A 27,788-nucleotide genomic window follows, 5' to 3' on the forward strand; every position below is an offset into this window, starting at 1 on the left:
ACACTGATAGCTTGGACTAAAATAGACTAACACAGTTCAAAATGAAAAGAGGCTTCTGGGCCTCAATGTTCTATGGGCAAGAAGCAGACTGAGAACAGTACTCAGCTGCAAATATAGGTTCTTTCCTCTTCTTTTTCTTAAGCTTTACTGAGGCAAATTGACAAATAAAATTGTAAACATTAAATTTGATGTATATACACATTGTGAAATGATTACCACAATCAAGTTAATTAACATCCATATCTTTACATAATTACTTTTTGAGTGTGTAAGAACATAGGTCATTTCTTAAAGAAAAGGAAAGATATCTCAGAGAGGGAAACCAAGATCTAGTTGCTGAGGAGGATAATAAACCAGGAAGTCACTTCAATGGAGCAGAAAATGTTTTAAGAACATAACATTTTCTGTCCCCAAAGTACAGGGAACTAGCAATCTGGTCCTGCTGGATTTCAAACTTGCTGTGAATGAGGGGTTGCCGTGTGCTTCCTGATCTTCCTTGTTTTGATTAGGAGTGTCTATTATAATTAATCACACCACAGCATGTTGGGTATGTATGGGCAGATAACTTGACATTTTAGTTCACAGATCTCTAGATTAAGAGTTGTGAACTAGCACAACCTCTATGAAAGTAATATGGAGATACCTCAAAGAGCTACAAGTAGAACTACCATTTGGTTCAGCAACCCCATTATTGGGCATCTACCCAAAGGAAAAAAATACATTCTATAAAAAAGACATCTGCACTCGAATGTTTATAGTGGCACAATTCACAATTGCAAAGTTGTGGAAACAACCCAAGTGCCCATCAATACATGAGTGGATTAATAAAATGTGGTATATGTATACCATGGAATTCTACTCAGCCACAAAAAACAGTGTTGATCTAGCACCCCTTGTATTCTCCTGGATAGAGCTGGATCCCATTCTACTAAGTGAAGTATCACAAGAATGGAAAAACAAGCAACACGTACTCACCATCAAATTGGTATTAATTGATCAACACTTATGTGCACATATAGTAGTAACATTCATCGGATGTCAGGCAGGTGGGAGGGGGGAGGAGGAGATGGGTATGTTCACACTTAATGGGTGCGGTGCACACCATCTGGGGGATGGACACACTGGAAGCTCTGACTCCGGTGGGGCAAAGGCAATGTATGTAACCTAAACATTTGTACCCCTTATACTATGCCGAAATAAAAATGTATATATAAGAGTTGTTGTTCTCAAGACATTGCATCAGAGAAGCCTTCTCTACTTCTGGATCTGATAGAAACCATGGAATCATGACCTTTGAGCTTAACGACAAAAATTTAGGTTAGAATTTTGGAAGAGTGTGAGTACATTTTGCATGTGAGAGAGGTGTGAATTATTTTAGCCAGAGGATAGATCTTATAAATAGTCAAAGCCTCAAAAATTCCTTTCAACCCACATGTTCCTTTGCAATGTCACTTTGCCATTCCTCCCATCAAGAAGTGGCATCAACTTCTTTTCCCTTGAATTTGGACAAATCTTGTGACTTGCCTTGACCAATAGGATGGGAAGGGAATGACACTATTGGAGCATTGGCCTCATGAGGCCTAGAAGCTTCTGCCCTTGCCCTCTTGAAGAACTGCCCTAAGGATATCAGGCCCTGAAGAGAGCTGGAGTGAAAGAGGAGCTCTGCTATCCCACCTATTCCAACTGAACCTGCTGCCCAAATGACACTCCTTTGCTCCCAACTAAACGCATCCACATGATTGGACACAGACAAAGAACCACCTAGTCAACACACAGAATTGTAAGAAATAATAAATGGTTTTTAAAGCCACATTTTGTGGTGGTCTGTTATGCAGCAATGAATAGCTGAGACAGTTCTGTTCTTTAGGCATTGATAAAATATTAGGAAAGAGAAAATGTACACATTTACTTAAGGATTCATTTAAGGATGATTGTGCTAAGTATCGTAAGAGATGCAGCACTAAAATTTGAGAGGTTCAAAGTAAGGGAGACTCAATTTTGTTTAGGAAGACTGGTGAATATCTATACTGAAGACAATTTTTAAACTGAATCTTGAAGAGCATTTTAGTTAGAGGAAGAACAAGCAGAAATCTTGAGTTTTCTTGGAGAGGAGGGTCACTAATTTTCCTTATTGATTAATTGAGGTGAGAAAAGTACTGCTTCCAAAAGGAGGAAGAGTGGGCTTAGAAAGATGGGGAGAATCATTCTGACTTATCAATAGTTCATTTCTCTGTTTCCAGAAGAAAATAAGAGCTGCCCTATCTTTGTATTTCAGTTAATAACAAACTTCCTTTATCTTCATTATTTCATAAGAGGAGGTAAGTAAAACCCTCTTTGGGCAGGCTGGCAGGATTTTGACACCACCAGTGGCACTGGAAGTCCCTAAGGCTCGCTCCTTAAGCAAACTTGCTCCTAGCCACCCACATCAAACACACAGTGGAAGTGGTACAGGAGAGATACGGCACTCCTGTTACTTATCATTCCAGCTCTCATCTCTCACCTCAGGCTGAAAATCCTTGGGATGATGATTACAATTTATAGTCAGCATGCAGTTTCCCTTGCTTATGTCTATCAGGACTTGAAAAGGCTTGCCAAAAATCCACATCAGCTTCCAAAGGGATCTACTATATTTCCATTCTACATGCCTGTAAATGAATATTAGAGAAGAACACATCTGTTTCTGTAAGTATAAGCAAATAGAAAATAAATCACTGAATATTTAGGCATACTGAAGAATTTAATCATTCACCCAGTACATATTTAATGAGCACCTAGTACGTGCCAGGGGATGTTTTGTGTGCCTGGACATATCAGAGAACAGAGCATACGAAGATCTCTGTCTTCCTTCTAAGACTTTGTATTCTAGTGGGGCCGGGGTGGGAGTGAAAGAAGGATAACCATAAAAAATAGATTAAACAAACAAATATATAATATTTTAGAAAGTGACAAGTGTATGGAAAAAGAAACAAATGGAATCAGGTGACGCTGGGGTGGAAGGGTGAGAGAGGGATTACAATCCTAGTTTGGGTGGTCAAGGTCAGCCTCAGAGAATGTGACAGCAGAGCAGAGACTTGAAGGAGAGAAAGGATCAAAGATGTTTCTCCCTCTGAAGTGAATTTATTGTAAGGAACAAGAGAAAATATTCGAAAATAAAATGAAAGTTTCTCATGTATCAGTTTTAAAAAATTGCAAATACAGCAACTCTGGAACTTTAAGAAGCTATTGTGAAGAGGGTCCCTCTGGTGGGAGGCAATGCATGGACTTGTGCAGCACTATTGCAGAATGAGAAATAGCAAAAAAGTAATCAACTGTGGCAATATGGAAAATATTTCCTGAAACAAAGAAATACTCTAGTTAGAAACTGTAGAGTGCACATTATGTCCAAAGAAAACAAAATGGCAGGATAACAACCACCCCTAAGCACAGGCAGTGGGAATTTTTCAGTATCCGAAAGGAAGAGGAAGAAGAGGAAGAACAGGAGAGAATCTTACAGGCAGACAGAAGGAAAAAAAACCAGGTCACCCAGAAAAAAATCCACAACAAAATCAGGTTGTTCTCAGAATCCTCAGCAAGTCACAGTGCTAGAAGGCAAGCCAGCAAAATACTACAGAAGTCTTAACAATAACGCTTGAGAGACCAGTCATCTTTCATGCGGGAAAACAGCAAAAGCAGTTCCTCGCACCCAGAGTGCTATTGCCAAGGCAGACTTCTTAAATAAGCTATTGAAAAATCTATGCCAAAACAATGAAAAACGTATCAAAACAAGTCCAGAATGGGGAAATCTTGGTGGAAGGACAGGCATTGAGCAGAAAAATGAGTAAGATGCAGAAATGAGTTTAAACGTTTGTTTTAAAAGTGTTTTAGATCATTATAAAATTGATTGCAAAAAGGTGTCTTTTAAGTGAATGAAATGATCACTCTTATTTTTAAGACAATAGAAAAGAAATTATGGCATCCATAAGCACAGAGTAAGTAAAGAAAAACTAGGATGTGAGTGGTGGAGTACAAAGGGAAATAGTATTATATTTCTTATCTTCCACAAGAGATGGTGCTACATTTCAATGTCCCCCCAAAATTCACATGCTGAAATCCTAACCCCCAAGGTGAAGGTATTAGGACATGGAGACTTTGGGAGATGACTAGGTCATCAGGGCTCCAGGGAGTAAGTGCCCTTGTGAGAGAGGCACAAGGGAACTTGTTCTATCCTTCCACAGTGTGAGGACACAGTCAGAAGGCACCACCTGTGGACTATGCAACAGGCCCTCCCCAGACACTGAATCTGTGGCACCTTGATCATGGAATTCCCTGGCTCCAGAACTGTGAGAAATAAATTTCTGCTGTTTGTAAGCTACCCAGTTTATGGCATTTTGTTTTAGCAACCTAAACACACTAAGACAGATGGTTTTTGAAATTACTAATTTATAATTCACTGTAAGAGTTAATTTAATACAGATCTAGGATTGTCTTTGAAAAATCTGATTTAAATACTATTAACATTGAAAGCACAAAGCTTGCCTTTTAAATTATTGCCATAAAAATAGCAAATAAAAATAAACGTATACAGCAAAAATGAACAAACAAAACAAGTGCATAAATAAATAGCAAAAAGAAAAAAGCTTTAAACAGTAACACCATCCATAACAATTGTAACTTATAAGAAACACATATAAAACAAAATACAGAAAGCTGAAAATAATTAAGGTGATCAAAGGCAGAACAGATAACTCCAAAGGAAGAGCTGTATGTAGTTAGAATTTTAATATCTGATAAGTCAGAATCATTAAAAATGATGACTAGCACAATTTTATATGGATGAAAGCTACAATAATGCTGAAGACATAATAAATAATCTTGTATTTATAGGAAGTACTACCTAGAGATTGGTAAAAATACAATTATATTGGAAGAATTTGTCATCAGTCAATGGCAGACTATATAGGCAAAAATAATTAAAGATATAAAAGTTTTTGATAAAAATAGAGAACAAATTTATCAATATTTTTAGATTATATGATTGTATGCTTGAGACCCAAGAAAATGAGAGAAATCAGGTGAATATATGTAAGGTAAACATACAAAAACATATTTATTTTTGTATATTAGAAATCCTGTTTAAGGTGGTAGAATAAGCTGGTGTCAAAAAACAATAACCTTCCCCCAACCAAATAAAAATGTTGAATAAATATAATTTTTAAAATGTTAATTCATAACTGGAGTCAAAAGTAAGAAAGGGACATCTCCAGGGGTCACAAATAAGCAGGAATCATCAGAGGGATGAGGGATTTGAGGCTTATGGAGCAAAGGAACCAGGTCTGTCTCTTACGGGTCATGGCTCTAACATCCCCTAGTGATGAGATGGAGGTCAAGGCCTTGATACTGGAAGGAGAACTGGTCTCCCCACAGGAGATGAGGAGCTGGGAAATGAGGACTCTAGTTGTAACAGGGATAAATAGGCACTGCCTGCCTGCCTATGGGCATGACATAGAAAGAGCCTTTCTTTGAGGCTACTGTAAAAGGTACTGCATTTTTGAGTTGAGTTTTGGCTTGACTGTTATTGGTGTATAAGAGTTCCTCTGATTTGTGTATATTAATTTTGTATCCTGAGACTTTACTGAATTCATTTATCAATTTCAGGAGTCTCTTGGTTGAATCCTTGGGGTTTTCTAGATATAATATCATATCATCAGCGAAGAGTGAGTGAGAGTTTGAGCTCTTCTGCCCCTATTTGGACACCCTTAATTCCTCTCGCAAGGACTTCCAGCAGTATGTTGAATAGAAGTGGGGATATGGGCATCCTCGTCTAGTTCCAGATCTAAGTGAGAATGGTTTCAATTTTTCCCCATTCAGAATGATATTGGCTGTGGGTTTATCATACATGGCTTTGATAATTTTAAGGTATGTCCCATCTATGCCTATTTTGCTAAGAGTTTTTGTCATAAAGGTGTGCTAGAGTTTGTCAAATGTAGTTTCTGCATCAATTGAGAGAATCATATGGTCTTTGTTCTTGCTTTTATTTATGAGGTGAAGTACATATATAGATTTGCATATGTTGAAATATCTAGGTATATATTTAATGAAAGAGGTGAGAGACTTATACGGAAAGAACTATGAAACACTAAGAAAAGAAATTGTAGAAGATGTAAACAGATGGAAAAATCTACCTTGCTCATGGATTGGTAGAATCAACATTGTTAAAAATGTCCATACTACCTAAGGTGATCTACAGAATTGATGCAATCCCCATCAAAGTACCAGCATCATTCTTTACTGATTTAGAAAAAATAATTACATGCTTTATATGGAACCAGAGAAGACCTTGTATAGCCAAAGCAATCTTAAGTAAAAAGATCAAACTGGGAAGTATCAGTCTACCAGACTTCAAGCTGTACTACAAGGCTATAGTAACTAAAACAGCATAATGCTAGCCCAAGAACAGAGACATAAACCTTTGGAATAGGACTGAGAATCCAGAGGTGAAACCATCCGCATATTGTCATCTAGTCTTTGACAAAGCAGACAAAAATATACACTGGGGAAAATAATTTCTTTTCAATAAATGGTGCTGGAAAAACTGGATACCTACATGAAGAAGATTGAAACTAGATCCCCACCACTCACCTCTTACAAAAATCAATTCTAGATGGATAACAGACTTAAACCTATGGCATGAAACCTTAAAAATCCTAGAAGAAAATTTAAGGAAGACCCTTTCAGACATTGCCCTAGGCAAAGAATTTATGAAGAAGATGCCCAAAGCAGTCACAGCAACTACAAAAATAAATAAATGGGACCTGATCAAATTAAAAAGCTTTTGTACAGCCAAGGAAACTATCATTAGAGTGAATACACAACCTACAGAATGGGAGAAAATATTTGCTCTCTACACATCCGATAAAGGGCTGATAACAGGAATCTATCTAGAACTCAAAGAAATCAACAAGAAAAAAATCAAACAACCCCATCAATAAATGGGTGAAGGACATGAACAGAAACTTTTTAAAAGAAGACAGAATAATGGCCAGCAAACATATAAAAAAATGCTCAACGTCTTTAATCATTAGGGAAATGCAAATCAAAACCACAATGAGATATCACCTAACTCCAGTAAGATTGGCCTGTATCAAAAAATCCCAAAGGAACAAATGATGGCAAGGATGTGGAGAGATAGGAACACTCTTACACTGCTGGTGGAACTGCAAATTAGTGCAACCTCTGTGGAAAAGAATTTGGAGATACCTCAAAGAGCTACAAGTAGCACTACGATTTGATACAGCAATACCACTACTAGGCATCTAACCAAAGGAACAAAAGTCATTCTATAACAAAAACATCTGCACTCAAATGTTTATGGCAGTACAATTCACTATAGCAAGGATGTGGAAACAACCCAAGTGCCCATCAAGCCATGAGTGGATTAATAAAATATGGTATATGTATACAATGGAATACTACTCAATTATAAGAAACCATGGTGATCTAGTACTTCTTAAATTTTCCTGGATAGAGCTTGAGTCCATCCTCCAAAGTGAGGTATCACAAGAATGGAAGAATAGGCACCACACGTACCCGCCATCAAACTAGAACTCACTGATCAACGCTCACACAGTAGTAATATTCTTTGGGAGTTGGGGGGTTGGGGGTGGGTAAACTCACAACTAATGGATGTGGTGAGCATTGTAAGGGGGGGAAGGGCACATCTCAAATCACAGTTGGGATGTGGCAAAGTCATAACACGTAACCAAAATGTTTGTACCCCCATGATTTCCTGAAATTAAAAAAAAATCCCATTTGACATTTTAATAGAAATTGACTAGTTGGCCTTAAAATTTATACAAAGATGCAAAGGACCTATGTTGACAAAAACAATTTTGAAAAACAAAAATAACGTTGAAGAAAAAAAGAGAAAAAAGAAAGAGGCTTTCACCCGGGCCCATGGCGGGAAGAGAATGAGCCAAAGACAAAAGTTTGTGCTCCCCCAACTGCGGGCAGTGCCCAATTTCTGGTATGGAAACCCTGACACTGACAATCAATATGAAAATAGGTACAGAACCAGTGAGGCCACAGAAGAGGCAATAAGGCTGCTTTCACAGCAGAGGACACACTTAGGAACTCTATAGAAAATAATCCCTCCCAAGCAGGCTCATAACAGAAACTACAAACAACATGACACAGTTCAATGCTGTGATAGAGTCAGCAGACACAAGAGATGGGAGAAAGGGCATCTAGGACTACAACTAATTGAATAATCTGGAAGAAATTTTAAAATATGTGTGTTTAAAATATCCAGATATATAAGAAAGAATAGAAAACATTAAATAAAAAATAAAATATTACAAAAAATAAGTAGATTTGAAAAAAAACTCAAATAGAAATTATAAGAGTGAAAACTATACACATTAAATTCAAAATAGACCAGACTTGGCTTAAAAGAAAATTGGAAAACTGGAATGCAGAACTGAAGAGATCGCCCAGAACTCTAAACAGAAAGATAGAAATATGGAAAATATGAAAGAAAAGTTAAAAGTCTTGAAAATAGAATGAGATGTTACAACAAAAGACAAATAGAAATTTCATATGGAGATAATAAAAATAATAAAAGTGAGTCAGTAATTGAAGAAATAAAAGAGAATTTTCCAGAATTAAAGAAAATTGCATGAGTCCTAAGATTGCAAATCTGAGTGTAAGTAAGACTATGAACTCCTCTGTTAGTATTTAAGCTCCTTAAAATCAAGAATATCTTTTTTGTTCAACTCTGTGTTGACAACACTTCTTTCTTGTGTTCCTGGTCTAAAAAACACCTGGCATGTAGTAAGTGCTCAATAAGTAATTTGTTGAAATGAATAAAATCAGTGAAAAAAAGCATATCAAGTCCCAAGCAGGATTAAATAATAATACTAATAATAATAAAACACCTTGACACAACTGCAGAACACCACAAGCAAAGAGAAAAATTTAAAGCCACCAGAGAAAAAAAGCAGATTGCCTATGAAGGAACAGCAATTGGACTGACAACATGCCTTTTTAAAGCAACCAGAACACAAGTAATTAATATCTTCAAAGTGTTGAGGAAATAATCTTAATTTAGAACCAAATATGCAAACTTATTATTCAAGAGTAAAGAAAAAATAATACTTTCAAACATACAAAGTTGCTAAGAGAGTTTGCTAGCCACAGCCCCTCACTTCAACGGGAAGGGAAATGAGCCCACAAGGAGGCATCAGGTGCAAGATTCAACAGTGAGCAAAGAAACTGGTAAAACGCCTTGGGAATTTGAACAGGCATTAATTGCAAGTAATAACAAGGATACTAACTATGAGGTTGAATACATGGTAGAACTAAAATAATAGACTACAGCAATTTTAAAAATGGAAGAGTTCAGAGTGAAGTTAAAGCATTCTTTCTTATTCTTTCTGGATGAAAACAGATTGATTCCAGACATTTTAAGCAAAATATGTTGGTAAGGATTCATATTAAAATTTTGGAAATAACATGTAAAGTAACAGAAATAGAAAACTTCTAAACAAGAAGGGTAAAAGTGGGAAAAAGCAGGAAAAAAATAGAACTGGATCAGACCAACAGAAAGCAGTGCTCGTTGAGAGTGTGGATGGTAATGCATCGTGCTGAGGCAAGAGAGATGGGTGCTCTCATAGGCTGCTGGTGGAAACAGGCAGTGGAACATTTCTGGAAAGCAATTTAAATATACGTATTAGGAACCACAAAATTTTTATTGCTCATTAATTCAACTTCTCGGTATTAATCCTAAGGGGGAATAATTGAAGATGTGGGAAAATATTTATATATAAAGATGTTTATTGCACCATTATTTATATTGATGAAAACTTGGAAATAGCCTAATGGCCAGCACCAATTGAGTTTTAAACTATCCAGTCATAATTTTGCGCTCAATGAATATTGCTATGATTTGAATGTGTCCCCTCCAAAATTGAGCTGTTGAGACTTAAGGGCCAATGTGATGACATTAAAAGGTGGGGCCTTGAAGATGTGATGAGGTCATGAGGGCTCCTCCCTTTGTGAAGAATGTTAACGTCATTATAAAAGAGGCTTCGGGCAGTACTTGGCTCACTGGCCCATCCGCCTCCCACCACGGGAGGACACAGCTTTCCTGCCCTCCAGAGAATGCAGCCGCAAGATGCCACGTTGAAAGCAGAGAGCAGCCCGCACCAGACAACTGAACCTGCCCGTGCCTGGATCTTGCACTTTGCAGCCCCCAGAACTGGGAGAAATAAATGTCTGTTTTTTTAATAAATTACTCAGGCTCAGATATTTTGTTATAGCAGCATACAAATGAACTAAGACAAATATTTGGTACCCTAATAAAATAACCAGTTGTAATTTGAAGGTTAAATAAAGTAGAACAATAAAAATAGTTGACATCTATTGAGTGCTAACTATAGCATAAGCGCAAACACTTTTCTGAGCCTTTACTTGTATTAACTCCTTTAATTCTCATTACAACTCTTTGAGGTAGACACTAATAATATCCTCATTTTATAGGTGAGGAAATTGAGGCCCAGAGTGTTTAAGTAACTTGCCAGGGTTCGGGTGGCCAGGAAGGGGCCGAGCCCTGACTCAAGCCCAGACCCTCCAGCCACAGCGCTTGAGCTCGTTACTGCCGCGCTGCCCTGTCCAGATTCATAGAGCTGTGCACGGCGTAAGCTCGACTGTGTGTGTGCAAGCAAAGTTAAGTCTCAATTCTCAATGTAACTCATGGTTCTATCTAAGTAGTGAGATTGGATGATTTTTAATGTCTTCACACCTCTGTTTTCATTATTTCTTCTATGAGAATGCTTATTCTTATAAACACACAATACTTAGGATAGAGCAACCTTTCTTATAAACACACAATACTTAGGATAGAGCAACTGAGCCATGTGATAGCCATTCTGTGATACTATCCCAATAGGATATTGGCCTCCCCACTATGCCACAAAACCATATAATGTGGTGGTTCTTAAACTTCTTTGGGTTGTGAACTTCTTAAGAATCTGTCAGAAACTGGGTACCATTTTCTTCGCGAAATGCACGTGTGTCTACAATTTCAAGAGACTCACATATTCCCAGTAGCCAACTGTAGACCGAAGGTTGGTGTCCTCAGGTTAGGAATGAACCAGGTTAAGGTGCCTCACTTATCCAGAAGCTTCACCCACCCAGACCACTGTTTAGAGACCAGGGAAGAAAGCACCACCCATGGCTCTCTCCCCTGCTATGGCATCGTGGAGCCTGTGGCCCTGCCAATGTCCCTGCCTCATACCTACCTGCAGGTATCTGGGTACTGGGGGGACCAAAGCAGTAGAAATTTATATATATAAATGTGAAAGCTGTGGCCATGGTGGTGGGACGGCTGTCATACACATCATGATGACCACTCTGAAAAGGAGAAAGGGCTGTTTGTTTTCTCAGATGAGGGGACCAAAGAGAATGAGCCCAGTGGCAGCGCTATTTGGATTCTCATTGCCTTAGAGCAGGTGTGCAAGGAATACGAGGAGGGTAGTGAAAGATAAACAGAAAGATAAGCTCCTTTATTCCCACTCCCAATATATCCTGGCTGAGAGACAAAGCCTAGACAAATCTAAAAATGAAAATACAAAGGATAGTCACCACCTTGATAAAAATGGATTTTAGTCCAAGTTTGAATGAAAATATCAGTCATTTTCTGTGAGGCTGGGGAGAGTACTAGAAAGGAGAAGAGTACAGAGGTCAGAGGGGGCTGTAGTACATGAATCCAAGGTTGGAGAAACCCTGGAAGAAAACCCGCCTTTCCATTTCATGCAGTTCCAACGAAGACGCTTCATGCCTTGCCTGCTGGTACACTAGGCAGAACTGTATTTCTGAGCATGCTGATGAGATGTTATAAAATGCATGCACTGCCACAGAGCATTTACTTTATTTCTTGTGATTCCCCATAAGTCCTCACCCAAAGCATATCATTCAACAAGCTCAGTTTTCTGGCTTCCTAATCCACAGGAAATTAGAAGGACAGAGGGTTTTGAAACAGGCCAACTAACAGCAAATTGAATGGATCTAAGAGAAGAGAGAAGCAACTTTTTTAAAAGGCATTTAGAGAATTCATAAAACATGGCAGAATGGGCCAAGTAGCTGGGGACAAAGCCTTCCATGTTCTAAGAGTCTTCATCATGAGGGTTGTTTCATAGCCCAGAGTACAATTATTTATATTCATTGTGGTCAGCATTTGCCATGAAGAAAGTATTAAATATATTTAGCAAGGGCAGGGAGTACAGAATGCATTCTAAGATTTCTTTGTTAGCTTTAATCTAGAACTGAATAAAATAAAATTTTAAAATTGGCCCTTAAAAGGCAGCCCTCAACTATCTTGGAAATTCAATAAATGAGGCATTATAGTATTATTATGGGAATTTTCACAGGTCAAACATCAAACTGAAATACTCTACCTACAGTGGTGTGGTACACAAATCAATATGCATGTTATAAAATTATAGGATGGATTCATTTCTCACAAACACAAGAGGAAATGTGTGACCACCAGAATCTGTATGTACCTGTCAGGGCAAAGGGTACATCGAGTAGAAATAGGAAGTGGATCACAAAGAAAAACACGAGGAGTCAGGCCTCTTATTCCTGAGCTCTCCATGGAAGGGAACATCCTGAACCTTTTCTTAACTCTGTCTTGTGCACAATGACACACATAGAACACAGAATTTAAGAGAAAGGGAAAATAATGATACTATTAGATGAGGAAATTGGCACCCAGAGCTCAAGTCACACAGCGGACACAGCTCTGGGCCCCACAGCATTGACTCCCACACTGTGCCCTTGTTACTGCTACTTCTTCTACGACACTCTCTGTCTTCCTTAGGTTGTGCTGAGAATCAGTGGGCAAGGGGTGGACAGGAGCATCCCCTTCCTCTCTCAATTTCAAGTTCAACTGCACACAGCTCAGTCACCTCAACAGGAATATGGTCATTGGGAAGAGTCTAGCAAGAGCCTCCCTCCTCTGGGTTTTCCATTGTTTCCGATTTCTCCCCACAGTCAGCCAGCCAGCAGGACGCCACCAAGCCCTGCTCTGCACCCATGGATACCGAGCATAAAAGACACAGTGTGCTGTGTTCAGGAGCTTCCCTGAGGCATGAGAGAGTGTGTGGCAGAGAAGATCAGTGCATCAGGCATTGGGGGAAGAAAAAAGCAGAGATCAATGCTGCCTCGGCCACGGCAAACTCCTCAGTGTGGCTGTGAGCTTGGAAAGGTGAACAGAACTTGACTTTGCCGTAGCAGAAAGCCCAAATGCCTTCATTCCTGGCCTGAGCCCACTTCCAGCCTTGTCTCTTACCATGTGGCCCCTCTTGTTCCATGCTCAATAGAGCCACCAGAGGCTTTCCTAGCTTGACAGCCCTTTCTCCCCTGAGATCACTAGAGCATGCTCTTTTTGTTTCCAGCAGCCTCCCTCACATTCCCTCCCCTTCTCCTGCTCACGCTCACGTCTCCTTTGGGTTAGATAAGACCCCCAGGAAGATTTCTCCGAGGCCCTGGCATCCCAGCTGGACTGGGGGCCTCTTCTCTGTGGACCTCTCCTGGTCCATGCTCACCTCACCACAGGAGCGAAGCCTGAGCAGGAGGCACTGCAGCCACCAGGGTAGGAAAAGCTGAGATGAAGAGGAAGAAGAACTGGGACAGGAGAGAGACTCGCTTGACTCAAGTGGAACATGTCCTTTGCATCAGGAAGGTCATGCCAAATCATCAAGGTTTTATACGGCAAAATGTATAGCAGAGAGAATGAACCAACTGTATTAGGAAGCCACAAAGATTCCTGAACAAGGATTCTGCAACGAAATTCTGAGCCATCGGAGATTAGGTGGCACAGTCCCCAACAGCAGGGCCCAGACATAATTAGGCAACATGAAGAAGGAGAGAGAGAGATCAAAGCGCTAACTGGCTTTGTGACTGTGCCCGGATTAAATACCCTCTATTTAAAATGAGGATGATAACAGCTCCTTCATAAATTGTTGTGAGGATTAGATATAAAACAGTGTGCACAGGGAGATGCTCAATGCCTGGGAGCATTAGTAATATTAACACTCTCTGATCCAGAAAGGCACAGGGTGTTATTTATGGGAATGCCATATTTGAAATTAGATCCGGAGATACTTATCAGGGGAGTGTTGGAGATAGGGAAGAAATAGAGGCAAAAAGAGAAAAATGGTAAGAAACAGAAAGAATGTGCAAAGAAAAAAACAACCCATCACTATAAACCTTCACAACAAAATTTACCCTCTCTTTATTTTCTTGTCTGACGTTATATTTTGCAGTATAGTAGCAATAACTTCTACTGCTTTATAGCACACTCACAATAAATGGCTTCTGAGCTTGATTTACAACCTGAGCGAAGCACAGGTACTTAATCATTCCCAGCAGCTGTTTAAGGTTCCGTACATCACCATTCAGGAGTGATTATCTGGAAACCACACTGAAGGGGCAGGAGAGCTGGTGGATGGTTGTAGAGGTGAGCTCAGGGCGTGGGGATGGGAGGGGAAGGCTGGGCGTGTGCCAGGGGGTGTCCTTCTCAGTTCTACAGTATCCTCCTTATAAAGTGGTCAAAAGATCCTCTCCTGGTTTACTGAGAACCAGAAAAAGCAATTAACAACCCAGAAGAGCTTCACTACAGGAAAAGAGCCCACAGCTTGCAATGCATTCGCTCAGCAGCCGGCCATACCCATTAGAAAATCCCACAGTGAAGGCAGCACACGGGCAGTGCCGTGATTAAAAATGCCTTTCCTGCATGCCCTCTGTCCCGATACCAGCCCTTTAAAGAGCAAGCACAGGTCATGCCACGGGATTGCAGCGCCATTTCAAGCCAAGTTGCTGAGAGTGAACTCAGCATTGGCTGCCTTAATGGGGACTTGTTCTCAGAAGGAGGAAGTTATTCTTAGGCTCTTACATCTCTAGCCATCAGAGACTTTTTTTTTTTTAACCTACAAGGTAATGAGTGTCATGTCTTTTTAACTCCTGGGTTTATAAGTGAGAGTTTGGGAGGAGCAACTGGCCTGGAAAGGTACACTGTCAATAAAAGTTTATTCTCCAGGTCCTTAAGGCTCATCCGCTGTAAACCCACCTCACCTCTATATTTTAACTGAGGAGTTCAGTCTGTGATTTTGCCCGTTTTAGCCACTTACTAGCTGTGTGACCTTGGGTAGATTACCTAACCTCTCTGAGCCTCAATTTCATCATCTGCAAAATATGGATATTAATAGTGTTTACCTAAGAGCCATTACTGCCTGGCACATGGTAAGCACTTAGTACATGAGCTCTCAATACTGTTTGGTTTTGTGGTCGGAACAACTCTCCTTCTCTTGAGCTCATTTTTTCTCATCCCCAAACTCAAAACAATTGGAAAGCTACCACTACCAGAGGGATTCTGGCAACGTTTTTGAAAGAAGCACAGACAGCTAAACATTTTCTTGGATCTCTGTTAATAAGCTTTGGGATTTGGAAGCAGGGTTCTCTCCTGGCCCTGGTGAGAAGCCGAGCCTCTCCCTGGCCTGCCTGCTCTCTCCTTTCCTCACCAATATTCAGCATGGATACATTAGAAGTCTGTTCCTTTCATGCCACAAGTTCCTATAACTAAGGACAATCAAGCTGAATGAGGCACAGACCTCCTGCTACTTGTAAAAAGCTCTTTAATGCTCTTGCAAAAGCCAAAGGCAGACCTCAATCAACTGGCTTATTTATAGCTTAAAGAGTTATATCCCACCTACGGCCTCAGGGTTTTAATCAGAAGAAAGAACCTGTTTAAAGCTCATCTTCCACTGCCAAATAGCACCACAGAGCTGTGGGGGCTTTTGCCACGTCAGCCCTTTAGAGGTTGCCAGGGGTCAGCAATGATGGGCGACGTTTGAAGGAGCTGCTGTCTTCAGCATATCCATCAAGTAAATTACTGCAAGGCATGAGGGGACCGGGAGCAGCCGACCGCCTTCCCAGAAACAAGGTGAGTGGAAAAGCACCCTTTGCCTGAGAACAGACAGATTCTGGGTTGTTTTCTACATTATAAAGTAAACACGTCCTCACTTTCAGAATTGTGAAGGAGAGAGGGTCAGTATCCTAGGAACATTCATCTTCCCGTCATTTAATGGCTGGAGGGCTTGTGGATGAGGGGACCGCTGTGAGACGCCCTCCTGGGACCCCGGGCTCAGAACAGGAAGGCACAGGGCCAGCCCACCGTCCAGGATGCCCGTCATGGAGCGCATGAAGGAACAAATGAGACTCGCTTCATGCCACTAAGAATAACAAGCGTTGTCACTGCTCAGCACCCCGTCCGGCTTTCTTATTTGCTCAGACTGAACCAATGAGTTCCTCGCCATTTTCTTTCTTCCCACTCACATCGGGAGCTGGACAGGCCCTGGACAGTGTCCCTCCCGAGTCATCTCTACTTCTGGCGCCCCCAGCTTCTAATGCACGTGCGTCACTGTCGCCGCCCCTTAGAACCACGCTGAGGCTGGCCCCGCTTCATTGTTTACACTGAGTCACCTGTGCCTCTTGGCTAGCGGGGAGCGTGGAAAAAAACAAACCTTGAATTCGGGCCCTGGAGCTACTTTGCCACCTAGCAACACGCCAATGGTTCAGATTTTGATTGCAAGATACTTTGGAAACTGAATTCAGGGTTAAATGAGACCACAGATAGGACTTAGAGGGAAGGCACAGTCCTTCCGTTCAGACAGGCGAGGGAATAACCCCATCCTGTTCCGTATTACCTAGGTACAAACGCAGATGCTCGAGGGACTTCGGTCGGCCTTAGAAATGATGTACGTGAAACGCCTGGCACAAGAGCACCCAGCAAAGGGCAATGCTCGGCGCTGACAGTAGGATGTTTCAGACAGTCTCTATCAGGGGCTGTCAAAGTGGGCTCCCGCACCCCTAAGGGTTTTGGAATATAGAGGTCTCTGGTTGTCAGTGCCTGGGACAGGGGAGCTAAACATTCCACAATGCTCGACAAGGTCCTGCCAGTTAAGAGCCAAGTGGCACCCTCGTGACCGTACCCCTATGGAGGGTCACCGCGCCCAGACCTCGGCTCCCCTCCGCCGGACTCGCGGCGCTCATGAACTCCCTCGTCCCCCACCGAGAAACCGCATACAGTCTTCCAGAAGCTCCACAGATATTTTAAACATCCAGCAACTCAGGAGCTGAGCAATTGGCTCCAGATGTCTCTGGAATGAGCTTGGAGGCGGAAGCCCTGAGTCTCAGTCGAAGATTTCCCGTTGATGAGTCATATCGTTCCTCGACTAGAAAGTATCTCCTTCTGACACCCTCATTTGTCATCGGTAACTTAGCGATACTGCAGTTCCCAGGTGGTATGAGCATTAAATGAGAAGACATACAAGGAAATGCTTGGGAACCATACGGCACCAGGCAGCTGTGTGGTCTACGCACGTGCAGCATAAGTAACGTCATGTCATTGACCAGGAGTCCCCTAACGCCGCTTCCCTGGGAATTCGGAAGGGTCTGAGCCACTCTGTGCTGACCCACTCCGGAGCCTGAGGCAAAAGGAAAGTCAGAAATACTTATCCTGCCTTCTTTAAAATTTGGATATTTTGTTCCTCAGTGGGTTTTTTGCATTGATTTTTATAATATTTCATTACAATATTTTTTACTTTGGTTACTGAGTTTATTGGTACCCTCTTAAATTTTGCCCTTGTCCCTCACCTTTGCCCGGCTCTGAGCTTGAGGTCTTGGCTCAGCCTCCCTGAACTTCAGTCCAGTTGGTTGTGCTTCAATCCAAACCTTTTTGTCCCTTGTTCTGTGTCCCGGGGAGAGAGAGACTACCGGATCCTTTGGCTTCTTATAATAACTCTACATGCTTGAAGGTGGCAATCAAGTTGGTTATCAACCTCCTTTTCTCTCTAATAAATTACTCTAACCTAACTCTTCCTTAAATGCCTCATCTTCCTAAAAAAAACTATTTTTCAACTAATCTTCAACCTGGCTGCTGATTTCTGAGCTTTTAGTTGTGACAAACAATATACTGACAAAAGAAAGTTCAGTGTAATTTTCTATATTATGACTTGCAAGGCATTTCCAGTTGTTTTTCCCCATCAAGGTACTCGGGGACCAGCTGGTCTACACATAGCACTAATGGACACTATTATAGTGTATTGTGGGGCTTTTATTACCCAAATCTTCCCCCCACCACAAATGCTTTTGTTATTTCCTGAGAATATAATAAACACAATAGGTGGGGACACTAAGACTAGGTGACTTCTCACAGCCTTCCTGCCACAACTGAGCTATCACAGAGGACTCTGGACAAGGTACCTTGGGGTCTCAGTTATATTTTTTGTGCTTTTCTTGGTGGAGGAAAGTTGGTAAGGGTGTCAAATGCTGCTGCCCTTAGAAAGTACATCTTGTGACCCAGTATCCTAGATATTTGCTTGATTTGATTTTTTTTTCCTTAAGAAACCACTACCATGTATTGAGCGCCAACTAGTGCTAACCTATGACCATTGTCACCCCTATTTTACAGGTGAGAACCTGAGGGTAGTAAGGATTTAAGTAATTTATCAATGTCACATGGCTGGTTAGGAGGCAGCTGGCATTTGGGGCCGGCTGGCTTCCGAGTTTGTGCACTTAATCCCTGTTCTGTGCTGCCTCTTGGACACCACCAAGTAGGGCAATTGAGGTTAATCCTTACCACAGCCCCACAGGCCAGATATTTTGAAATTGCAACTCTGGAAAGTAAAATAACTTGACCAAGTTTAACTCTTTTTTAATGGAGTGAAATCCAGAAAAAGTAGACGTGCCCCTCTGTGCTCATATTCTCTCCTCCAGCCCTGGGCATTCATGGCAAATCAGGCTTATGACAAGGTGCAAGTCTGCACCTCAGAAAGAAGCAAGAAATAGATTTATTTCTGATCAGATCTTAAAGGGGCAAATTGTGAATTCTTGCCAATGCCAATAGGAGTTTAGGTGAGAAAGATCACAGAGCTCGTTGAATAATAGTGTTCCCTTAGGTCTCCATTACATACCAAGCTGGTGACCTGGAATATAAACTCTGCTGACTCTCGGAGGGCCAGGTTCATTTTATGAATGAATACGTGGGTGCTGATTTATTCTACCTATTTCAGTTCAGCCTGGCAGCCTCAGAAAACACAGAAGTCAGACAGCTCTCTGCTCAGGCCCAACTTCTGGACAAGGCCAGTTTACGCTCATGTAGCCCAAGCATGGCCTGTGCCTCAGTTGCCACATCTAACCCAAGCACAGAGAGCCCAGCACGTGCCTTTGAAGGACCGTTCTTCCCATCACCCCCTGTTCTGCACTTTTGTACATGGGTCTGGGTCTAGATGAATGAGATGTATATCATTTTAATAAATATTAATAACCATTTAATCTCAGCAAACCTTTCATATGAGACATTCAAATCACCTCCCAGTCATCTCAGGCCCCTTCGTTCTCACCTTGCAAAGCTGTGCCAACTCTTCCAGGCCTTTTGGGCCCCAATTGTGCTGGGTCTGTGTGACAAGAAACAGGTTTGGGGAGAAAGCAAACAGGTACTTAAGGTGGGCATGCAGGGAGGTCTCCTGCATCACCCCACTCCCATTTGCAAATATTGTACTCCAGTCTCTGGCTCTAGTTTATTTACCACCTGTGCTCCATTATTTTTGTAGTGGAATATTTTATAATATTAGCACTAGTTCTAGAAGGTAAAATCTACAGTGCTTCCTGTGTGCCAAATAATGAGCTATGTTCCTTCAATGCATTTTGTCATTCAATCCTCCCGACCACACTGTTAGATAGACATCATTATCATCCCCACATTACAGGTGAGGACACTGAGTCTCAGAGAGGTTGCTTGTCCAAGGTCATATAACCAGTAAACGACATGACAATATCCAGATGCAGATTGAGGTTTGCTCGCATCTAATGACATTCAGCTGCCAATTGGTTAGCCTTATCGTTACCACCTTTTTGTTAAAACCAGAATGGTTTGGAACAAATGATATTGTACAGTTTTTAAAAAATTGGGGCAGAAGAGAAAGGGGACTGAAAGAAAGAGAGGAAAAGGTCTAGTGAATTGAGAGCCTAAAAAATGAATTTTAAAATCCCTTCCCATCTGTAGGATCAGGATGAATGAGGTGCACATCCACAAACCATTAGAGCTGGAAGGTATCTCTGGTTCAAGCTTCTTATTTTACACATGAGAAAACTGAGGAACAGAGAAGTGAAGTAACTTAATCAAGGTTATCATAACCATAACATTTGGATTATTATTATTTGTTTCCTCTTCTTAACACACATTTTAGGATATATGCAGACCAAATTCTAATACAAAATAAAATATTTTACTATGGTTCATTTTTTTATGTGTACATCACCACTTACTGATATTCTTTGCATCATCTGTCTTAGCAGATGGAAGTTCCAGAACACTGTGACAACAACTAAGCACAAATGAAGTCAGCATGATTATTCCCCAGAATCATCGAAACTTTCCTGTTTCAAAATCCAAAATGTTAATGTGCCATTCTCGGGAGGACAACTGTTCCCTCTAGTTTAACACGAATATCCTGTGTCAGTGGTTTGTGTGTCTCAGAAGGAATCAGCCTATGGTGGACGAGAGTTGGCTGTTTGTATGTTTGCACCATTGCCGGACAATGGGCTGCACAATGGGGTCTTCACTGGCAGGGACCATGTATTCTCATCATTGTCCTCAGTGCTTCAGTACAAGTCCTGGAACAGTCTACACTCACCAAATGTGTGTTGAGTGAATGATATAGATGGATGAATGTAAAGACTTGGAAATCTTTCTCACTGATGGGAGTGATGTAAGGAGAGGCTCATTATTAATTATGTTAATTGTGATATAATCTATGATGAATATGAGATGTTATTCCATATCATTATGGAATATCAGACCAAGATGCAGACCTGACCAAACTCTAAACTGATAGTGTTAAAACATTCAAATACCTTTCCAGGGTTAGATTGCCCTACCTCAAGTTATCAACTAGGAAATAGCCAGTGGTTGCTAAGGTGTTTATGGTATTACTTTTAGGAGGAAGAGTAGAGACATGAGGCCATTAAGGGCATCTTAGAAATTTCTTTGAATAGTATTGGGGAGGGTACTTTGATATACTGTTAAAATTAACCTATGTCTCCCCAAGAAACATAAAAATTTCAGTGATGATATCTCTGTGACAGCTCAAGCCATAGGTGATGTTTCAAAGATTGATTCATTCGTTTTTCCTCATTCAACATTTATTGGATATAGTGCCATGTGCCAATGAGATAAACATGAAAAAGACACAGTGCCCTGCCCTCAAGGAACCTGCCATCTTGGGAGGAGGGGTAAGAATGCACACAGTAAACACACAATTACAATAAAGTTAGCTTAAGACAACTGGCCCTCAAGTCAGACCACCAGGACTCAACTCCCACTGCATATTTCACTAGCTGTGGGACAACGAGTGAGTTCTTTCACTTCTCAAAGCCTTGTGTCATCAAGTGTAAAATAGGGGTAATAGTAATAGTATCCATCATGCAAAGTTCTTTGGTGGATCAAATGAAATAATATATATTAATGCTTAGCAGAGCATGTGATACATATTCAAAAACATTAGCTGTGATAATAGTGGATCTTATATCTCTGTTGCAACTGCGTTTATAGAAATACAGAGGAAGGGCAGCTGACTAAAACAGGGTTAGGGGAGTAGATGAAGACTACCTTCTTCAAGAACCACAAGGATGGATGTAAATCAGTGGGCAGACTGTCAGGATGGTTGGAGTTATGGTGGGGATGGTTGATCTTTCCTTCAGGTGTCTGAGGGGTCAAGTCCAAAGGGTCAGAGGCATGGAAAAGCCTCAGCTCTTCAAGGCAAGGCTTGTGCTCCCAACCAATTGAACCAGAAAACATGAAGAAGAACAGAGGATGAAGCAGTGCAGGAGATGTAAAAGGTGGATCATAAGGGGCCTGCCTTTACCTTGAAGGCCTTGCAGGACATTGAAGAAAGAACTTCAGGGAAGTGACATAACAGACCTTTGGGATGGTCACCCTTGCTACAGAGTAGACTAGAATGGCTCAGAGGATACCAGACCAGAGGCAGGATTGCTGGTTTGGGGGCTGCTGAAGTAACATGGGAAATAATGAGAACCTAAACGAAGGCAATAGCAATGGGAACAAAGAGAGGCATAGAGTTTTGAGAGGTGTTTAAGAAGAAAGGGGTAGGACTTGGCAATTAATAGATGTGAAGACCAAAGCAAGAAGCAGTCAAGTTTGACTCCCAGATTTCTGACTCGAGAGACTGGGTGGATGAAAGAGCAGGTATAGGGGAGAAGAGGATGCTTTCAGTTTGGGACATGTCAAATTTGGGGTTCCTTATAGGACTTTCAGAGAAAAATGTTTAGCAGGCATTTGGAGGCACTCAGGAGAAATAAAGGTTATTCAAGTCATGGAGAAGATCCAGGAAATTTTTGTATGCATTGAAAACACTTGATTTAAGGCCATTGACTGAATCCGTTTTTTGTTATTGTTGTTAATGATGAGAACACTAAAGACAGAATATGTGGTTCTTCTAGAAGATCAGCTTTCAATTTTATTAAAATAAATGACTCACTGGTTAATAGAATGATGCCCTGTAGGTCTCTTACAACTCTAATGCTATGATTCTATTGTAATCCGGAATTGACTTTTGATGACAGCACACCTGTGGCCTTAACTTCCTTTGTAAATGTGTGGAATATATTTTTTAAAATGAAAGCTCATTACCCATAAAGCCATACAACCCCAAACATGCAATGATTATGCTTATAGAAAAGAAAAACCAAGTAAAGACACTATCTACATTTACCTACTCTGATCCCAATTGGCTGCAAACAGCAGAAGAATCTTCCTGCCGTAGTGGTCACGGTTTTCCAGCACCCCAGGGAATCCATCAATCAGAGCCCTCTTAATGCCAGGATCATCCGCCTTGAAGTTTTTGAACATGTCCAGGTTTAGCTGGCGGTACTGGAAGTACTGGGCCAGGAGTCTAAAGGCATCCACTTGGTGAAACTTCCTGGCTCGAAGAAATCTCAGGATGAAGGCATCATCTGTACGTAAAAATCCAATGTCAGGCCTGGTGATGATCATGTCCCTGACTTGCTGAATATCCTGATGTAAAACATCTGGGTTTTCATTCAGTTCCAGACGTGCTTTCTCTATAGTCTCTGGACTGAGTCCAGCCTGTAAATGGGTCATCTTGGCCAAATCTCCTTTCCAAGTGCTTAATTTCTGGTATTTTGGAAGAAGAGAGACTGGTCCCATTCACCTGATGATCTGCTGAAACCGTGGCCCATTCATTCAACAGTTGTTTTACTACCAGACTGCCACTGGAACAGACAAATACAGGGTCTTCTTTCACATTCAGGCCCTATGTGGTGGTGGCCATCCGAAAGAGAAGCAAAACCGAGGCCATTGCTCACTGAAAAACAAATGCACACAAGAGAAACAAAACAAACGTGATACAAAGAAAGCCTGGGCAAATTAATCAGAGTTTAGAGAGAAAAGCAGTGTATTAGGCTGCGAGTCTGATTAGATTGATTATCCAAAGAATAAATGGTAAATTATCCCTAAAATGGAGTATCTAGCAAAAGTTGATTATTGACAACTTGAATTCATAATGTGCAAATATTAGAAATATGTTTGGGAACTTTTTTGTTTCACTAGTTCATAGTGTCCAGTCAGATTAGCAATAAAATGTGCTTTTATTAATTATCCTAAGAAGCAGCAGGAGGAGAGAGAGCCCTTCTCTGTTACAGCGTGCTTTATGGGGCTATTCCCAGGCCTGGCTATAGCAGAGAAATCATAGCTGCTGTACAACTTACTGCTTCCCGTTAACCTCTCCGACAGAAGTATCCTTCACAGAAATACCCCTCCACCACTTTTTTTAAAGGCACCATTTGCATCTTAACAATGAAAAGGACTGATAAAGGTCACCCCACCCTAATCCCATGAGCACCTCCCAACTCAAAAGAGTCCTCCGGAGTGTGTGGGGCCCAGGAGTGAAGACGGGCTGTGGCTGGAAGCCTGACCTTCAATAATCAAATTCAGCAACAAGGAGAAAGGAGGCTTACGTGTGGCCATTTACAAACAGCTATATTCTTTGCATTTTTCACCCTTCTGCAAGGAAGGCAAACGGACTTGAAACTCTTGATTGACGCTCTACCTAACCAAATATCCATATGGGCTTAAATGTCATTCCATTTTATATAATTTTCTGTTGTCCTGAAATACTGTTTTACTTATGATAATGATTGTTTTAATCCCTTCAGATACATCCATTATGATTTCTCCATTTAAATGGTATACAGAGAAACACCCATAATGTTTGCATCTTTCTCATTTTACATATAAATGTTTATACTCTCAGAGACATCTGTTTGGTCTAACCTAGAAGTTCCAAAAATCAGAAGACATATTAGATGTGAATAAACTTGGAGGCACGTACTTTTTCCTAGCTTTCCTAGGTCAGTAGTATCTGCATTCGAGGCAGAATATTTGCTCTCAATCTAGTCAATGTTGGTAATGCTTTTTCATATGAAATAATTTAAATGACAAAATGATTCCTCTGCTTAATTTAGGACTAGCAGAAATTTCTTAAAGGAGACAATCAGCTCAGACATTTCTGCTTTAAACTGACTTTCAGATATGGGTGAGATGAATGACACTCCAAGTAACCAGTATTCATTTTCAAGATAATAGAATAAAAATAATTTTATTTATAAAATGTTGGCTTTGTAAAATAATTTGTAAGAAAATGGCATTTAACTCTGTAATGTGAAACAAGAAACCACACAGTCTTGCTTCTCGCTGATTACAAGGACTCATAGTAGCAAGGAAAAATAGTACTATGAACTGTTCCCAGGATTAGAAGAAACTTCAAAATCTAAGTAGTTCAATGCCCACCTGGTGTCAAAATTTCTTCTCCAATAGCCTCACCACACCCCTTCAGAAAGCGGCCTCACCCGATGTCTCCCTCCTCCAATTCATCCCGACACCCACTGCAGTCTATCTCTTACATGCTGCTGAGATTGCTTACACCAATCAGTGACAGGGATGATGATATAATCTGTTATCCAAACTTAGGCACTAAAGGGTACTAACAATAATGCTGGAACAACAGGCACCAACTGGGACATATCCAAGCAAATCCAGACAGATGGTCGCCCTACCAGTGAATGACATTTTTATTGCTACATCCAATAGACAAATTCAGGACCTCTTGTGCATGACCTCCCTCAGTCTTTGACATTGACTCCTTCATCCTTCTTAGACCTCTTTCTCCCATTCTCCCATTCTTCTCCGTGACTCCACACTCCCTGAGTTTTCTCCTAGCCCTTTGTCCCTTCCCTCTCCATCTTCTCTTTCTATGCTCACCACTTCAATGCCAGTGTTTTCCGGGATCCTGTCCATGATTCCACCATCCACGTGTGGGTAACTTTAGTCTGTAGCTTCCTCCTGATCTTTAGGCTACACCTTCAACTGTCTACTCAACATGTCCACTTCCGTATCCCACAGACACCACACATTAAATGTGTTCAAAGCTGAACTAATCATTCCTCATCCAGAATTTGCTCCTCCACCTCTGTCTCTTAGTGGATGACATCATCTTCCATGCAGTTTCCCACGCTAGACACCTGGGAGTCAACTATTATTCCACCCTCTCACTTATCACCCACTACCAGGCAATCTCTTCCTTAACATTTTTGAAATTTCCCCAATTCTTTCTGTCCCCATTATCACTGTTTTTGTCAGGCCACATCACCACTGGTCTGTGTGGTCCTACGACACTCTCCCTACTGGTGCCCTTGCTGCCAAGCCATTTGCTGTACTACAGTTGAAATATGCTCTTCACTAATCCTTGATTAACACCCGTGATTAGCTTCTAATTGTCCTAGGATAAAGGATACAACTATGCATCATGGTTTCCAAGACCCTCATCGTCTGGGCCCTTTCTGTCTCTCCAGAGTCAACACCTGGCCACGCAGCCACTTGCAGTTTCTTCTCACCTTTGTGTGCCTTGGTAAAAGCTGCCTCTCTGCCTAGAATCAGCATGGATTCACTCCCCTTTGCCCTTCAGGACTTGACCTGAAAGTCATTTTCCCCAGAAAACCCTCCCTGACCTTCAGAGGTCACAGTATCTCCATAGTCCTGGCCACACTACATTTTATTGCCATTTTCCTTTCTCTCTCTTTATGTGGGACACCTTACAGAGAAGGGGTGGGGATCTCATTTGTCTGCGTGTCCCAGTACAATGCCTGCCACAAAGAGGGTCAGCGCCATGAGCAGAGCCACTTCACCGTGTTCATGGCCACATCCTCAGTGCCTAGTGCAGTGCCTGCCACGGGGCCGGCACTCAGTAAATAGACACACAATAAATGCATAAAGAAGATAGTCAAAGTGTTGTTTGAATAAGTGGTTTTGCCCTCTGTCTGAGGCCCTCTAGGACTGTTTTTTTCTTGAATGAGTATAGCAGCTAACATTTAGTTTCCCCCAGTACCTACAAAGTATCCCCCGCTAGAGAGTTTAACCTGAGCACAGTGTGCTTCAGAGCCTCACCTGCCTGACACAGGCTGGGTTACGGTCCCAGTCCCAAGCCCTGCTTACGGCACAAGTCATGGCAACCGCTCATTCCCTACAGAAGATTTAAAGCTTGGAGCAAGTTACTTACCTTCCAGCTCAGGGACTCAACAGTGTTTCCAGGATAAATTACTATGGGTCCAAGGGGAGAGTGGAGGTTGCATTTTTCATGGCCCACGTCCACACCACATAGCTACGCCTCCAATCTATAATATCAGAAATAAATTTGCTTCAATCTACATCTTTATTCTGTGCTCAGCAAAGAGTAGACGCTTCTGCGGAGAAAACCCGGGTCACTGGGTTTCATACTGATGATAAAATAGATACTTTCCATTACAGCAAATCCTTCATACCAGAAGTCTGGATAGACTGCTACTTAAATAGCAACTTCAGTTGGTAATATTCAAGGCACTAGAAAGGCCATATGAAGAATGTTCACCAGGATGTAGCATTTTCAATAGACTATAATCTTTTGTTCACATAAAAAACTTGGTTCTCACTCAACTTTTCTGAATTAGAAAAGGACACATTGGACTTGGTATCACATGAAGAAGTGAAAGTGGTTTTCTGTCCTGGCAGTATTGATAATGATAATAGCTATTATTATATTATTATTTATTATAGCTGTGTATTATGTCCCAAGCACTTGCACACTCTCTTTTATAGACTGCAATATTTAATCCTTAGAAAAATTGTATGAAATGAGTATATTATTGTCCCTATTTTCTCAAATGAGGAAAGTGAGGAACAGAGAGGTTAAATGACTTGCCCAATATTACACAGCTACTAAGAGGCAAAAAGTGAATTCAAGCCCAAGCAATTTTTCTCTAAACCCATGCTCTTTACTCCTATACAGTTCTGCCTCTTACATGTAACAGAGAGATTTTATTATTTACCTACTTAAGACCTATGTGACCATAAGTTAAGTCACCTTACCTCTCAGAATCTCACTCTCCTTCCCTAAATTCCCTTCCAGATTTACCATTGTATGGGCCTAAATATGCCAATGGGTGAGCAGATTTTCTTAGGTAGCCTAATACTGTAATTTACAGATGCCCAGTTGTCATCTCGTCCTCATTTCTTCATTGGAAGGTGATTGGAGCTGTTCAAAATCTAGCTGTCTATGTCCTTTCCAGCTATCACTAATTTTTGCTCTTCCTTTATGTATTTTCGTTTGGCAAAAATAACA

The 27,788-nt window shown here is 41.1% G+C and overlaps 1 protein-coding gene across 1 annotated transcript in view; it reads right to left on the bottom strand.

Moving 5' to 3' along the window:
- CLVS1 (clavesin 1) overlaps positions 1–27,788 on the bottom strand; it is a 185,620-nt gene that overhangs the window by 150,450 nt on the left and 7,382 nt on the right. Inside the window, exon 2 of the mRNA XM_045560963.1 lies at positions 22,830–23,441. Coding sequence (XP_045416919.1) covers positions 22,830–23,284 — 455 coding nt within the window. The 5' untranslated portion in view covers positions 23,285–23,441. The remainder of the gene's footprint in view (positions 1–22,829; positions 23,442–27,788) is intronic.

This window comes from Lemur catta, chromosome 9 (assembly GCF_020740605.2).
Source record: "Lemur catta isolate mLemCat1 chromosome 9, mLemCat1.pri, whole genome shotgun sequence".
NCBI lineage: Eukaryota > Metazoa > Chordata > Mammalia > Primates > Lemuridae > Lemur > Lemur catta.